Genomic DNA, 16,616 nt, shown 5'->3' with positions numbered 1-16,616 from the left:
ATAAAATTGTGGCCATGTTTTAGCATATTAATGCTTTTAACAGATGGCCAGAATTAGAAGTGGGGCCAAGCGTTGGCCTTCATGGTACCTGTATCTTACAGCCTTAAGTGGCTCCACCCAGTGGACATTTCATGCAGCAACTGCTAGTGTCTGGCCTACATGAACGTGTCTGGTCTGACACCAGAATTACATTGGAAGCTAATCTGCATTTCATCTTCTAAACATAACCCAAGACTCTAATGAATTCTGATAGAAAAACAACTACTTTTAGAAAAGCATATGACATCAGCCCCGGTTAAGCAGGATACTTAAACATCATTCATTTGCGGCTTATTTCAAAGCAAAGCTTATTTCAAGCCTTTATTCCTGGGTATTATTTGATTTCCCCCACTGGTAGATTTTCTGGACGATAATAGGGACAGACCCAGAAGTAAAACCAAGATATCCAAGTGCAAGTAAGAATAAAGGTCCATATTCTCCCAGATGTACTTATGGTTGCTTCATAACTAAGAGATCCACAAGGTGGAAGATGAGTGGGGATGCCTTCTCCGTGGTCCTGACAGAGAAGAATATGCTCCATCACACAGACCAAGAGGAGGTAGAACCGCTTGTTTGAAATGAATGCGAAAGGTGCAAAAGAACCGTCACTACGTTGAGTTAATATATACAAGTAGAAAAAAAAAGAATTGATATCTGTTTCAAATATCTCCAAATATAATTTACATCCATGGCATTGCAATTAAGGCAGTCATTCACACTTGCCACAGGACCTTGTTGGGTTTTTTTTCTTGTTTTTTAAAGTGTTGAAAAAGATGTTTATACACTATCACAAATTAATTTTAATACTTTAATAACTAGGTTTCAATAAAATTATTTCCTTTTTAATATTATATTTAATTAATATAATAAAGGAGTTCACAGGCTCCATCAACTGTCCTGCTTTGGGACACTTCTGAGAAGCTGCATGTAGCTTCAATCACAGTGGCAGAATTCAACCAGAGCCACAGGGAGGTCAGAAATGTACCTCTATTCTGTGAAATCTCAGGCCCAGCTAAAATTCAGAGCCCTATATTTAAAGGAAATAGAGAAAGATAGATATCAGGGACACCTAGCAGTCTTGGCCACAATATATTTCCTATTGGAGTTATATAATTCAATAGATGCTAATCAGATTCATATTATTTATTGTCATCTTGGTCTTCCTTATTCTTACTTTTGCCCATTTGATCTGTCATAGACTGAAAGAGTTCTATCAACCTCTTTCGAAATGTGTTTCTAGATATTTCTTCCTCGATTCCCTTTACATTAATCTACACCATTTGTACACAGATAGCCAGGCTTCTCAGAGCATTAGATTGTACTCTGACCATTGTTTCTTTTGGAACACCTGAATTGCTTTTTTTAATCCTGTATACAGCCTTGGTCAATTACGATCCTGACCACTCCACGTTTTATCTTTCTGAGTCCCTGAGTCATTTCCAGGACAGAATCTCCTCAGTTTATGATGGGATTATGTCCCAATAAATCCATCATAAATTGAAAATATTGTATGTCATGAACGCATTTAATACACCTCATCCACCAAACATAGCTTAGCCTACCTTAAATGTGCTCAGAATCCTTATGTTAGCCCAGAGTTGGGCAAAATCATCTAATACGAAGCCTATTTTATAACAAAGTGTTGAATATCTCCTGTAATGCATTGAATACTGTGAAGTGAGAAACAGTGGTTGAATGGACACAGAATTGATTGTGGACGCTAGTGATATCATGGCTGACTAGACAATGCCCAGCATCACGTGTGAGGATCATACTGCATATTGCTAGCCCCAGAGGAGGTCAAAATTTAAAGTTCAACGTACAGTTTGTACTGTAGTAAATGCATGTCTCTTACGCACCATCATAAAACTCAAAGACATAAGAAGGTGTCTGTGTGTGGTTACGTGTCCTTATTACCCCCTCTGACTCCATCGAATCCATTGATCTGCCAGATGGGTGTATTTGTTCTTAGCTCCTCTCATCATATTTTATGTTGTGCTTTGTAAAAATCTTTTCACATATGGTTTGCATATTCTTTATTTTTGTTCGTTTTCTTCTGAAGATGTATTTTTTTGTTGTTATCTTAATGGTTCCTTTTATAATGAGCTTAAGATTATAAGTAATCACAAAATTAGTATATTTTTCTAATTTCTGGGGTTTTTTTTTCCTTCTCTTCCACCACTTGATTTTAGCGGAATATATATATTTTAGCATTTACCTTTCCAAAACACTGCTGCTTATAATGTCGTTCAGCTCTCAGAAATTAAAAGATAAGAAGATTGGCCTGTTCACCCTATCTTCTACCTTTTCTTTTATTTTCTTTCTTCAGCTAAGTGTTCTGAGTATCTTTTCTACACTGTGAGGGGTTAAAATGTCTATAATTTCTTCTGGAATCTTAATCCCTGGATTAAGGTTTTAATTCATTAAATAGATTCACAACATACTGTCACTCCTTTTGCCATAATTTTTCATTAATCTTTTGTTTGGCTGAAGTTTCTCCCCTAGACGTTTCTCTAAGAAAACTGTGGAAGCCATTTCTAGGAGTACTTGCAGGCTTAAATTTATTTTTATAAATCTGATCATTCTAAACCTTCCCCTAATTTTTCTCATTTGGGTACAGAGCCCTGCTTTTCCCTACTTTCCTGTACTCAGGGGTTTCACTAGCTCCTGGCTCACAAAGATCACAAAGGGAGAATGTTATCAATGTTCTGTGGTCCTGCTTCCTTGCACCCAATTCAAAGCTCCCTTCAGATCATTCAGAAGTGACAGAGAATTATGCCAGGGAAATGTGATGACGAACTACAGGCTGAGCAGGCATTTCCCCTCTCGCCATACTGCTGCTCCTTAATCCAGTCCATAAACCCACACAGGCTGGTGAGAAAAACAGGAACATCTCAGGAAGGAATGGTCTAGCTAGTGCCCATGAACTACATTAAGGATTCTGTAAACCAGAGACTTGAGGCACAAGGCTACCTGAGCCAAAAGGGTCACATGCCATACAATAAGTAAAGATCAAAGACTTCTGGAATACCACCTTTGAAAATGCCATCATTCCAAGGCAAAGCCCATGCAATTTAGAGGGAACATTATAGAGTAAATGGCCTTAAAATATTTGACATGAAGTAAAACATAAATAAATAAAGGGGGAGCTATATTCCCAAACAATGAGAAGAGATTAGATTCATGCAACAGATGTTGACTTTTATATGCCGAATTTCAACCATCGAGAGCAAAGTGGCTATAAATGCCCCAGAGAAGCAAGTAGGTAGCAAACTCAACAGTAAAACTAATATAAAAGTCAATTGACAAAAGTCAATTGCTATATATGGCACTAGGTAGGTAATGAATGTTACACTCCTATATGGTGATGAATATGGCTTCAAGACATTAAGCTTGGAGTTGAACCCGGAAATGGCGATGGAACCCAAGCCTTTATCACAATGCAGCACCAATTAGTATAGATAATTTGTCAATATTCCTGAAAGCAGTCGTCTTCAGGTTTTTGGTGAGCCACTTCCTATGATCTATTTATGTTGCACTTTGGAATTTTAAGTTACTATTTGAAACACTTGCTCCAGCTAGTCCCATTCCATGTTCATAGAAATGGAGACAGAAAAGTTAAATCAGTCACTTGAAACTCAAAAAAAAAAAAATTGGAGGTGTATTTCTGGTACCTTCATTCAGGCATCTCAGGCATAGAATATTAGAACATACAGTAACCTTCTTGGAGAAGTAGAGAAAGCAGTCCCATACCATTTTGTCTCTACTTAGTTGTAGAGACACAATTATAGCTTCACTATAATAAGCCTGTAGGAATATCTTTCCACTGAAAAACAGTCACCAAGCACTTCTGTGCTGCCATTGTGTTATATACATGGTATTCAGCACAGAACAGGGGACAGAGAATCCGGCTTCTCAGCTTAAAGTCCAATGGGTATAATATAGATTTTTACATATTTACACAGTTCCAAGTTTTCCAAATGACATCCATAGCAATATTTTAAGGCATCACTCCTCAGAAAGTATCACATTGACTGTTTCTTAGGAAGATTGCTTTAAAGATGGGGAGATGGGGAGATAGGTAGGATGGATGGATAGATGATAGGTAGATAGATAGAGATAGATAGATAGGTAGATAGGCACACACACATACACACATAACAAAATAAGCAAATCTGATCACCAACCTAAGTCTGTTCTGATAGTATAAAGCCTTCCAACCAAGGTATTTTAGCAAACACTTTACAAAACTTGCTGTGAAGTGTCAAGCTCTAGAACCAGTTAAGGCTCTTCATAGTGGGGTGCCTGGGTGGCTCAGTAGGTTAAGCATCCAACTCTTGATTTCAGCTCAGATCATGATCTCACAGAGCCCTGAGTCGGGCTCTGTGCTGACAAGTGCTTGTGATTCTCTTTCTCTCTGCACCCCAACTCAAAATAAATAAATAAACTTAAAAAAAAAATCTCTTCCTAATGACTCCTCAGGGTCCTTATCAACATCATATTTGCCTGATGAGCCATTCCCATCTGTCATTAACCAACATGATGTATGTCCCACCAGAACTCAGGTTGAAAGTCTCTCCAGGGATGAAGGTGTCTGTTCTTGCCCCAGGCTCAAGCCCATCAGTGTCCCCCTCAGCAAGACCAACCATACCGTCAGAGCACACCAGGCCAGAGTAGTTTCTGGAAAGAAGGTTGAAGAAAGTCTCCCCTGGCAGAGTGGTGTTCAGTCTGCAGCAGAGAAACCCCCCGCCACAAAAACTGAGAAATGGAAGCCACATTGTGCAATCAGGGCCACAGTGGGAGGGAGAGACCAAGTAAGCGAAGCAGACATGGTTGCAAGAGAAAGCATCAGACTAATCACGGAGACAGACATGTCCACAAATGCAGAAGTGCCCGCTTGTGTATTTAAAGAATAGCATCTACTTAAAACCAGTCTATAGAGTGAGAGGCCCACTATCCTGGGTTGGGAAATGACCACCAAAACCTAAATATAGTTTAAAAGTGGCCACAAGCATTTCAGGAAACTTTCAGCACCTCTGTCAAGTCTACCTGGTCTTTTCTTTTCTTCTCTTTTCTTTTCTTTTGTCTTTTTTTTTTTTTTTGAGTATACACAATGTTACACAATGATACACAATGTTACATAAGTTTCAGGTATACAACATAGTGATTCTACAAGTTTCTATATTATGCTATGCTCACAAGAGTAACTACCATCTGTCACCATTCAATACTATTATACTACCATTGACTGTATGCTGTACCTTTTATGCACATGACTTATTCATTCCATAACTGGAAGCCTGCGTCTCCCATTCCTCTTCACCCATTTTGCCCAACCCCCCACTCCGCTCCCCTCTGGCAACCATCGGTTTGTTCTCTGTATTTATGGGTTTGATTCTGCTTTTTGTTTATTTACTTATTCACTTGTTTTGTTTTTTAGAGTCCACATATAAGTGAAATCATACAGTTTCTCTTTCTCTGTCTGGCTTATCTCACTTAGCATACTACCCTGTAGGTCCATTCATGTTGTCCCAAATGGCATAATCTCATCCTTTTTATAGCTGCATAATATTCTGTTGGCTATAGATATAGATGACGTCTTCCTTATCCATTTGCCTATAGATGGACACTTAGATTGCTTCCATGTCTTGACTATTGTAAATAATGCTGCAATAAACATAAGGGTGCATATATCTTTTTGAGTTAGTGTTTTTGTTTTCTTCAGATAAATATCCAGAAGTGGAATTGCTAGATCTTTTTATCTTCATGAGGTCCCAATAGTTCATTTTTGCTTTTAATTCCCTTGCCTTTGGGGATGTGTCAAGTAAGAAATTGCTGCAGCTGAGGTCAGAGAGGTTTTTCCTGCTTTCTCCTCTAGGGTTTACCACTATCTCTTTAGACATTCCCAAGACCAAAGGGTCCTGCCCTGAGGTCTAAACTCTACAGGCATGATAGTCTGGGGTTGGACGGTCTGAGTTCAGATCCCATCTTGGCTGAGTTATATAACCTGAGTCATGCAATGCACTTACGTTTGCCTTAGTTTCTTCATCTGTAAAAATGGAGATCATTGGATCACAGGACTTCAAAGAGTTTAACCTTGTGTCGTGTACCTACTATGTATTATATCAATCCAGGTGCAAATAAAAACAAAACCAAAACTAACAAGGGAGAAGCTTGTATCCTGCAGATAAAGGTCGGGAAGTAGGTAGTATAGAGCTGGAGTGGAAGCACTACTCTGGGTTTTAGGAACCCAAGAGCCCTACAACTCACTCACTGCTCTAACATCCCCAGGATGGGGCTCTCGTGTTCATGTTCATGGCCTGGCTGGAGCCATCCACACACAAGGCAGCATGATGTAGGAAAAAATGTAAGGGACAAAGAGCACCTGCCAGCCATCTCTTAAGGCATATTCCTGAGCTGCCCCACTCAGGGTACCACATCTATTTGTACTTCATTGGCCAGAATCTAATTATAAGTGGAAATGTCACCATTTTTCTGGGTGGCTACATGTTCAGCTATAATTCTATAGAAGGGAAATACCTTAAGTAGATGGGGAGGAAATGGTTTCAGTGATTTCTCATGTTTTAGAGGTTGAATGGTTTAGAAACTGAAAGGAATAAATAAGTAAATAAATACATAAATAAATAAATAATTTTAAACACCTCTGTCCATCTGTACTCACTGCAACACCCACTGTGGACCTGTAGTTGTTCGAACAGCATGGAAAGTTCAGGATGGAACCCCAGGCTCAAGGATCTGCCATTCAGAGCATCTCAAGCCAGAATGGAGTACACCCAGCAACTAACCCTAACAAGAGAAATTACATGGCATGCTGTAAGCTGCTTACAATATTGTCACCCATTCAGTGGAGTGACAAGCTTGCATTTATAACACAATATTCATTGTAGTTCAGTGTACTAAGATATCTAGTAATCTATACTAATGTATCTAGTAATCTGAATTGCTAAGTAGATGGTCAAAAACAACAGGCCAAGAAGTAATTATGGACCGACCACCCATTCAGGCCCTATGACTGCAATTTGACAAGAAGCAATAAGACAAAGCAAAGCAATGTCTTAAGGGTTATTTTTCTAGCGCCAATCAACACCCACAACACCCCCATGGTTTCGGTTGGAAATCCTCAAATGATAGACATTGTTCCTCCTGAAAACGTTAAAAAGCCAAGGCGTACACTCTACCAGAGGTAAAACAATCCATTACATGTTACAGAATACGTCCACAGGTGCCCTTCTCAACACTTACATCTATTCTACCCCACCCCCAAACACAACACACACACCCACACACACACACACACACACACACACACACACACACCCCATTTCCTATTTCATCCTTGTGTTCCACAAGTTTCAGATTCTGCCACCAGGTGGCAGGAGTAATCAAGAATTAGCAGGAATTACCAAGAAGGTCCCAGAAAATGTCAGGATTCTGGAAGGGATCATAAGAACACTGAATCAAAACTGTGGTATAGATGGGTAAACTGAGGCTGCAAAGCATCACACATGGAATTAGGGATCCCAAGGACCAACACCCTCTGTTACCTGTGCCCTGTATTTCCACCAACTTACACTGGGTTTTATAGTAAAACCTTGGATTGTGAGTAGCTTTTTTTGTGGGTGTTCCACAAGATGAGCAAATATTTCTAATAAATTTTACCTTGATAAACGAGTGATGTCTTGTAATAAAAGTAGTATGTGATGCCAAACGTCACATGATCACAACTGAGCCAATGGTTCTTGAAATTTGCTTTGATATACAAGTGCTTTGGATTACAAACATGTTTCCAGAAAGAATTATGCTCACAAACCAAGGTTTTGCTGTACTTGTAACTTTTCAGCTTTATTTACGTATTCATTTTTATTTTAAAATTTTCAGCATCCATGAAAGTGAGAATAGTAAAATGAGTCCCTGAGTGCCCAATAGCCCACCCCAATCAGCAAGCTTTGTCATCTTTCCATACCATACACAGAGCCCCCTACTATATTTTTTACCAAATACTCAGCTGTATTATGCCATACCAGTTAATGCAACATCAAAATTTCTGTGGTTCATTCATTCAACAACTAATCATTAGCAACAGCAACTAATGATGTGTGGGAGGCACTGTGCTAAAGTAAGATATGCAGCTGTGACACAAAAAGGCACTGAGGCAACCAGGCTTTTATGCATAAATCACATGTACGCTGCAAGTTAGATTTTATCCACATTTTATACACTCTTGTATTTTAATAGGTGGAAAATGCAACACGAGTTGGAATTGTAATTTTTATAGATCCTTGGGGCCAGACAGATCTAAAGTTAATATCAAAGTCATACACTTGTTCTTCTTTCAAAGACAAGGTCACAGCCGACAGGCCAAGCAGGATACATTTCCTGAAAAGCTATGGGGACCTACCTGACACGGTTTATCTACCTTGTTGCCTTACGTGGAACGAATTACCTTATGAAGGCAAGTTGGGATGAGATGGGAGAAAGATTGACCCCCTCAAAACAGGTAAAAGAGCAATGAGCGAGGGGGTGTCAGTCATATGTCAAAACAGCAGCTCAGGGGTAAGGACACTCCTCCAAGAGAACAGCTGACTCCCATCCAAAATGTAAAATCAAGACAGCTTGACAAAAGAAGGCATTTTCTGATTCTCATTACTAGGAGAGATTGCTTTAAGCTAAACAAAACACATTTTAGCATTTCAAAAATCTAATATCTAAGAAGAAAACTACCTGGCCTACATTTTTCTTTATTTTATAAGTTGGAAACCTGTGGTATGTGATGCCCCCTAGCCTCTTCTCTGCTTATTACAAAGTCACATGATTTAGATGGAGGCACCTGGTCCTCCTTTCTCTCTTCCTCAAGCTGGACCACATCATTCCTTCCATCAGAACAGAACAGAGATCATCTGTTTCTTTATAAGCCTGAGATTCACTGGTCCTTTCTTTTTTCAGCTGACTCATCTAAACACCTCCTCTTTGCTGTCCCATCCCTCAAAATTCTTTTGGTACCATTTTATGAAAAGAACATTTGAGTTTCTTGATTCTGAAATTGTATTTTTGCAATCTGTACTTTTTCCTTAGAATGAAGATGACTTCGATGAAAAACAGAACACATCAAGAAACAACAACTCACTAAGGTGTAGAGCTGTGCAAAACACCCAGCAGGTAGGGCGGCGATGGTTGAGTGAATCTATTACCATAGTAACTGCTGTGCAACAGGGACGGACAGTGTGGGGACAGAATGCATGTGCTCAGCTGGCACTCAGAGGAATGAATTAACTGGTAATTAGAATGTGTAAGGCAGAGTCGTGAAGAAAACACACATGCTCAAACAAAGAGATTTTGTGTTTGTACACCTGTCCCCAGAGTTTTCTGCTGGCGAGAGTACATAGGCTTTCTCGGACACGTCACTATTACAGATGCCAAACTCCCATCGCAAAGCATAAAGCACTGGCTTAAACCAAAGCATCTCGATTTTAAAGTAAGTGAGGCAGATGAAGAAGGTTCTAAGATGTGGTTCTAACACTATCCATCATGCCTCTCGAGTTCCTCAGATGCCTAAGCTTACAGCAGGCTGAGGCACTCTGTCGCAAGGCTACTTTTATTTCTTTTATATATTGAATTCTGGGTAGGATCTCATTTGGAGAAAGGCTTCTGTTGCTAAAAATCAAGCAGATTATTCATGTAGATCATCCTTTTTTGGGTAATTCTGGGTGCCTAATATCAAGCCATCTATTGGAGGGAGTTATTCTCATGATAAAAAGTATAACTTGTTTAAAGTAGAATATGTGGGAAATTATTGCGGCAAAATTTGGAAGACAGAAAAAGTGACCTGTATAATTCCAGGAAAAAAATCAGTGCCTAACATCTTAAAATGTGGCCTTTTAGTGCAAATATACACTGCCATGCACATGTCACTTATATTGGGATCATGCTATCCATATTCTTACTGTCTATTTTACTTAATATATTATAAAAAAGTGTCCATTTCCCTATTTATGCAACAAAATAAGAGAAAACAATACTTCTGTCCATATAAAACCTGCACATAGAAGTTTATAGTAACATTATTCATAATTGCCAAAACTTGGAAGCAGTCAAGATGTTCTTCAGCAGGTGAATAGATAAATGAACTGTGGTTCATCCAGACAATGGAATATTCTTCAGCACTAAAAAGATATGATGAACCCCCAAGCCATGAAAAGACATGGAGGAACATTAAATATGTATTACTCGTTAAAAGAGGCAGTCTGAAATGACTACATACTGTATGATCCCAAATATATGACGAAGGAAAAGGGAAGACTATGGAGACAGTAAAAAGACCAGTGTTTACCAAGAGGAGAGGGTGGGATACATGGGCAAAGCACAGAGGATTTGGGGGGCAGTGAAACTACTCTATGTAATACTATTATGGTGGATACATGTCATTATGCATTTGTCCAAACCCATAAGATGGACAACACCAAGAGGGATCCCTAATGTAAACTATACATTTTGGGTGATAATGTGTCACTGTAGGTTCATCAATTGCAACAAGAGGCGGTGATCATGGGGGAGGCTACGCGTGAGTGGGGGCACAGGTGTATGGGGAATTTCTCCTTATCATTCAATTTTGCTGTGAACCTGAAACTGCTCTTTAAAAAAATGAAGTCTTTTTTTATTGTTTCACAAAACAATCAAAAACAAAAAAATTTAGATAATTTACTGTTATACACAAGAACATAAAGACTGAGGAGGATCCGCCACATTGGGCACCAATGGTCGTTGGGTGATCTTGGCAGAGGCCATCTCAATAGAAGCCTGATCACAATGGACTGAGTGAGTAGGATGTAAGGGTCACTAAAAGTAAAGGCAACTCTCTCCAGCAGTTTGGCTCTGAAGAGAAGGAGGGAGGGTAGATGTCCTATGACTATGGGGTCAAGGAGATTTTGTTGTTGTTGTTTTCGGTTTGTTTTAAAGATGAGGATGGGTGCTCACTGTGGCAGCACACATATAAAATTGGAATGACAGGAAGAAGACCGGCAGGCCCCTGCACAAGGATGACATGCAAATTCATGAAGCTCCCATATTTTTAACACACACAAACACACACACAAATCCCACAAAAAAAAAACAACTAAAAAATGGGCAGAAGACATGAACAGACATTTCTCTAAAGACACAGATGGCCAATGAACGTATGAGAAGACACTCAACATCACTCACCATCAGGGAAATGCAAATAAAACCACAATGAGATATCACCTCACACCTGTCAGAATGGCTAAAATTAAAAACACAAAAAACAACAAGTGTTGGCGAGGATGTGGAGAAAAAGGAACCCTCATGCACTGTTGGTAGGAATGGAAACTGGTGCAGCCACTCTGGAAAACAGTATGGAGCCTCCTCAAACACTTAAAAATAGAATTACCATATGATCCAGTAATTACACTACTGGGTATTTGCCCAAAGAATATGAAAACGCTAAATCAAAGGGATACATACACCTCTATGTTTATTGCAGCATTATTTACAAAGCCAAACTATGGAAGCAGCCCACGTGTCCACTGATAGAAGAATGGTTGAAGAAGAGGTGAGATAGATAGATACACAGATACATAGATAGATAATGGAATATTACTCAGCCATAAAAAGAATGAAATCTTGTCATTTGCAGCAACATGGATGGATCTAGAGAGTATAATGCCAACTGAAATAAGTCAGCCAGAGAAAGACAAATACCATATGATTTCACTCATATGTGAAATTTAGCAAGCAAAAGAAATGAACAAAGAAAAAAAGAGACAAGCCAAAAAACATGCTCTTAACTATAGAGAACCGGTAGTTACCAGAGGGGAGGTGGGTGAGGCATGGGTGAAATAGGTGAAGGGAATTAAGACTACACTTATCATGATGAGCACTGGAATTGTTGAATCACTATATTATACACCTGAAATTAATAGAACACTGTGTGTTAATTATACTGGAATTACGATTTTTGAAAAAGAAAAAATCTTTAGCAATCTGATAGGTAAACATTAATTAAACAAACAAATAAAGATGGGAATGGGTGTGGGAATAAAAGAGAATAGTTAATGCCAGGCATTGCATTGATAGTAGGTAACTTGAGACAATTTCACTGTAAGAAAATAATAATCATGATTATTTAAGTCAAATAATTGTCAAACTTTAACTACTGGCTAAGCTAGGTGTTAGATGGGAATGAAATAAATAAGGCTTATCTCTACCCCTATCCTCAGCAGCTGCAGCTTGGACCCCACTGGTCTCTCCTTCTGTTATCCTTCACCAGAAATGAAGTTAGTCTAAATGTAAAGTATAATGGAGTTTGGCAGCAAAGGACTCTATGATCTTTGAGAATCCTTTCAGCTCAGAGATATGCTTGTGACTTATTTCGAGGAATTCTCTTACAGTCCAGATCAATCAATGGCCACCTGGGCTATGACAGAAAATAAAAGCTGAGATATGACTTTATCTGTCTTACAGCACATTCAAACCACTCCGCATTTGCATACTTCTTTGCCACTTTCCCTCACCATTGCTTACGGTAGCTGGACCTATTTGAGATATTATTGCAAAGTGGTGGAAGGCAGGAAATCCTCTATGATATCCTGAGAACAGGACGGGTCATGGATATTTAAAAGTTCAAACAGTGGGGGGCGGGGGTGGCACCGGGTGGTTCAGTCAGTTAAGTGTCCAACTTTGGCTCTGGTCATGATCCCGCAGCTTGTGAGTTCAAGCCCCATGTCGGGCTCTGTGCTGGCAACTCGGAGCCTGGAGCCTGCTTTGGATTCTGTGTCTCCCTCTCTTTCTCTCTCTCTCTGCCCCTCCCCCACTCGCACTCTGCCTCTCTCTCTGTTTCTCAAAAATAAATAAACATTGAAAAAAAATTTTTTTGAGTTCAAACAGTATCTAGAAAGATAGCCCAGGTATATACTTCATTAATTAGAGCAAGGGTTAGCTAACAAAGGGAAATACTTCCCTTTAGCCCAACTGATAGGACCCTAGTTCCCAAGGGAAAGTTAATCAGCTCTTGATGATACTAGGCTAGTGGTCACATCTGCAGGCCAAGCTTTGGGCTGTCAGGAAAATAAAGCCAGCCTTGGTCTCAGTCCTTTGGAAAACAGGGTTGACAGAGTTTAAAAGGAGATTTATACAGCCTCTGATATAAACTCATTTAGCACTTGCCTGAGAACAGAGCAGGGGTTGAATGATTACAGTAGAGAAAGGAGCAAAAAGCATAGATATGAGCCTATTCCCTAAAGGAAAGAAGAAAATACCAACAGTTCCTTTGGAAGAAAAAGGAGAGAGAAGTGTGATCCTGTAGGTTTTGTGTAAAGGGAAAAATGTGCAAGTAGATAATAGGAGCTATCTTCTTGCATAATAATTTTAAAAGACCTTTAGAAAGTCCTTTGCCAATGAAAAAGAATGAAATCATGCCATTTGCAGCAACGTGAATGGAACTGGAAGATATTATGCTGAGTGAAATAAGTCAGAGAAAGACAGATATCATATGTTTTCACTCATGTGGATCTTGAGAAATTTAACAGAAGACCATGGGGGAAGGCAAAGGAAAAAAAATAGTTACAAACAGAGAGGGAGGGAGGCAAACCATAAGAGACTCTTAAATACAGAGAACAGACTGAGGGTTGATAGGGCTGGGGGGTTGGGGGATAGGGGAAAATGGGTGATGGGCATTGAGGAGGGCACTTGTTGGGTTGAACACTAGGTGTTGTTATGGAAGCGATGAACCATGGGAATCTACCCAAAACCAAGAGCACACTTTACACACTGTATGTTAGCCAATTTGACAATAAATTATATTAAAATAAATAAATATTTAAAAATTAAAAAAATAAAATTAAATGCAGTCCATAAAAAAAGTCCTTTGCCAAAATTCTAAGCAAAAAGAGATCAGGGTTCATTATGCCCAGAATTCTCATTATTTCATCTCTGCTGCAATGTTTGATTTCCAGGACGAAGAGCAGGTCACCATTGAGCAGGATTCTTTAAGAAACAAAGAAGATGTGGAGGATGATCCAGAGGCACATCAAAAAGGGTACAGGCTTAAACGGAGAAATAACCATACTGACCTCCTTTTTGGTTTTGCCACTTTGTTTTATCTTCATCTAATTTTAAACATTTATTATTATTTATTGGATATTACCACCACTACCACCCATTTCCCTTCCCCACTACCCGCCCAACACCATTTCCAGAAAAATTAATGGATCTCTATGATAATCACCATGGTAAATTCAAACTGCTAATGTCCTGGGAACCGAATATCCAGGACAGTCTTCTAATTAAAGGCATAAATTACCAACTAATTGCTCCAGTCCATGCAAAAGTAGTTAATTCATCTTCTCAGTGTCAATCAATAAGCAATTGATTTCTCAAAACCCAATCCACATTAAGTCCCAACAAACTTGCTCTGACTGTAGTATCCTGAAGGTATTCCAAGTTCTTACTGCCCATGAGGTAAGAGAGGCAAATTATTTTTATTTTTTTGACCAGGAAAATGAACCTCAGAAAAGTGACTTACTCAAGGTTAGCTAGAGAGGAACAAAGATAACTTAATGTCAGCTTCTGGTTCCTAGCCCAAGATTGTCTGGTACTCTGTCATAACACTCAAGTATTTATCAAGTTTCTAAATTCCTATTTAAATTTTGTTTAAATTTCTATGTCTCTGAGGAACTTTATTTTTATGCATCAGAAGATATCTCTGGAGTTGGTCAGAACTAAGATTAAAAGCTCTTGTCACATTTACATCATCAAAAATATTTACTACCTCAGAAACCTGAGCTTTGTTCCATCTTTTATTATGCTTTACGGACCTCTGACTCCAGGGGCTGAGTAATTCTCTTGGGTGGTCAGGTTTCACTACTGTTAATGGGATGGAAGTAATCACCAAGAGGCTGGGAGTTGCCTAGCCATGATAACCAAATGGCCGAAGCCTCTATTTCTAGCTACTTTATTTTATGCAGTGTGAGCTGTCATGGACCACACATATTCCCTGCAATTAAAGAATCTGATCAATCCAACCCAAAGTATATGAATGTGTCCAATGAAATGTCACCCTCCACCGCTGCCACTTTGAAACACTATCAGAAACTGAAGATGATGCATCATCAACCTTTCCTAAATTAGACGATGAAAATTTAGTCTTTACTGAACTTTGATTCCCTCAATATCTTCTGGATCAGTGTTTCCAATTCTCAGTACATGTATTCACACACATACACAACACCAAAGTTTTCATGAAATAAGACATCATTACTGTGAGTGATATGCTCTTATCAGTCCTATTCTTTCTTATTAAAGATGGGTGTCAGGGCATCTGGGTGGCTCAGTCAGTTAAGCGTCTGACTCTTGATCTCTGCTCAGGTCATGATCTCAGGGCTCATGGATTCAAGCCCTGTGTTGGGCTCTGCACTGTCAGTGTGGAGAATCCTTGCTTGGTATTCTCTCTCTCTCTCTCTCTCTCGCTCTCGCTCTCGCTCTCGCTCTCCCTCTGCCCTCCCCTCTCTGCCCCTGCTCCTCCCTTTCTCTCTCAAAATAAATAAATAAACTTTAAAAAATAATAAAAGCTGTACATTTATTTAAAAAATAAAATAAGGGGCACCTGGGTGGCTCAGTTGGTTAAGCGGCTGACTTCGGCTCAGGTCATGATCTCACAGTCCGTGAGTTCGAGCCCCGCGTCAGGCTCTGTGCTGAAAGCTCAGAGCCTGGAGCCTGTTTCAGATTCTGTGTCTCCCTCTCTCTCTGCCCCTCCCCTGTTCATGCTCTCTTTCTGTCTCAAAAATAAATAAATGTTAAAAAAAAGTTTTAAAAAATCAAAAAAAAATAAAAAATAAAATAAAATAAAGATGAGTGTCACACACTGTGCCTTCGCAACCCACTAATGGGTCCTAACCCACAGCTGTAGCATACTATTCCAAATAAGCAACACACACTCCCACTTCATTTATCTAGTAATTCAACAAATGCCCATCAAGCACACTAATGTCCAAGGTCCTAGTGCCATTGGGCTCACATCTGCTCTCCAGGAAGTTAGCCAGTCAAGCCTTTATCACAAAATGAAATCAAAGGAGACAGTAGGAGTAAAGCACAGAGGAATGACTCTGTTCAAGGAGATGCAAGAAGGTGTTGTTGGAGCAAGGGGCTTGGGCTGTGCCCTGAAACTTGCACAGGGGCCGAGACTTGGACATGGACGCACAGCTGCTGCAAAATGGACAAGTGGAGGCATTTGCAAGTGAGTCCTTTGGAATCCCAGAGATGAGGAATCTCCTACATAGGACTAGAAGTGACCTAGAAGTGGCAATGATTGTGTGAATAAATTCCTTCCTCCATTGGGAGAAGAGGTCTCTGTTAGAAGGGGCAGTGAGAAAAGAGGCAAATGTATGGAAGCCAGACCTCAGGGGAGGCACGGAGGGAACCAGGAGAACCCTGGGAGAAGCAGAGCATGGTCATTGTGGGTATGGGCCTGGGCCCCTCCAAAGTCACTTGCTGATGGCCACCATCCCCCCAGCACAAGTGCCCAGATCCACATATTGCTCACTCAC

At 39.7% G+C, this 16,616-nt stretch overlaps 1 protein-coding gene and 1 non-coding gene across 2 annotated transcripts in view; both read left to right on the top strand.

Annotated features, from left to right (window-relative positions):
* SLC28A3 (solute carrier family 28 member 3) overlaps positions 1-16,616 on the top strand; it is a 54,063-nt gene that overhangs the window by 12,273 nt on the left and 25,174 nt on the right. Inside the window, exons 2-3 of the mRNA XM_049652742.1 lie at positions 9,133-9,216; positions 14,028-14,110. Coding sequence (XP_049508699.1) covers positions 9,133-9,216; positions 14,028-14,110 — 167 coding nt within the window. The remainder of the gene's footprint in view (positions 1-9,132; positions 9,217-14,027; positions 14,111-16,616) is intronic.
* On the top strand, positions 11,024-11,128 carry LOC125928035 (U6 spliceosomal RNA). Its single transcript, XR_007459538.1, has one exon. It is a non-coding gene; the product is annotated as a U6 spliceosomal RNA (small nuclear RNA).

The sequence above is a fragment of the Panthera uncia genome, chromosome D4 (assembly GCF_023721935.1).
Source record: "Panthera uncia isolate 11264 chromosome D4, Puncia_PCG_1.0, whole genome shotgun sequence".
NCBI lineage: Eukaryota > Metazoa > Chordata > Mammalia > Carnivora > Felidae > Panthera > Panthera uncia.
Note: the sequence above shows the minus strand (reverse complement) of the source record. Positions and strands in the feature narration are given on the sequence as shown.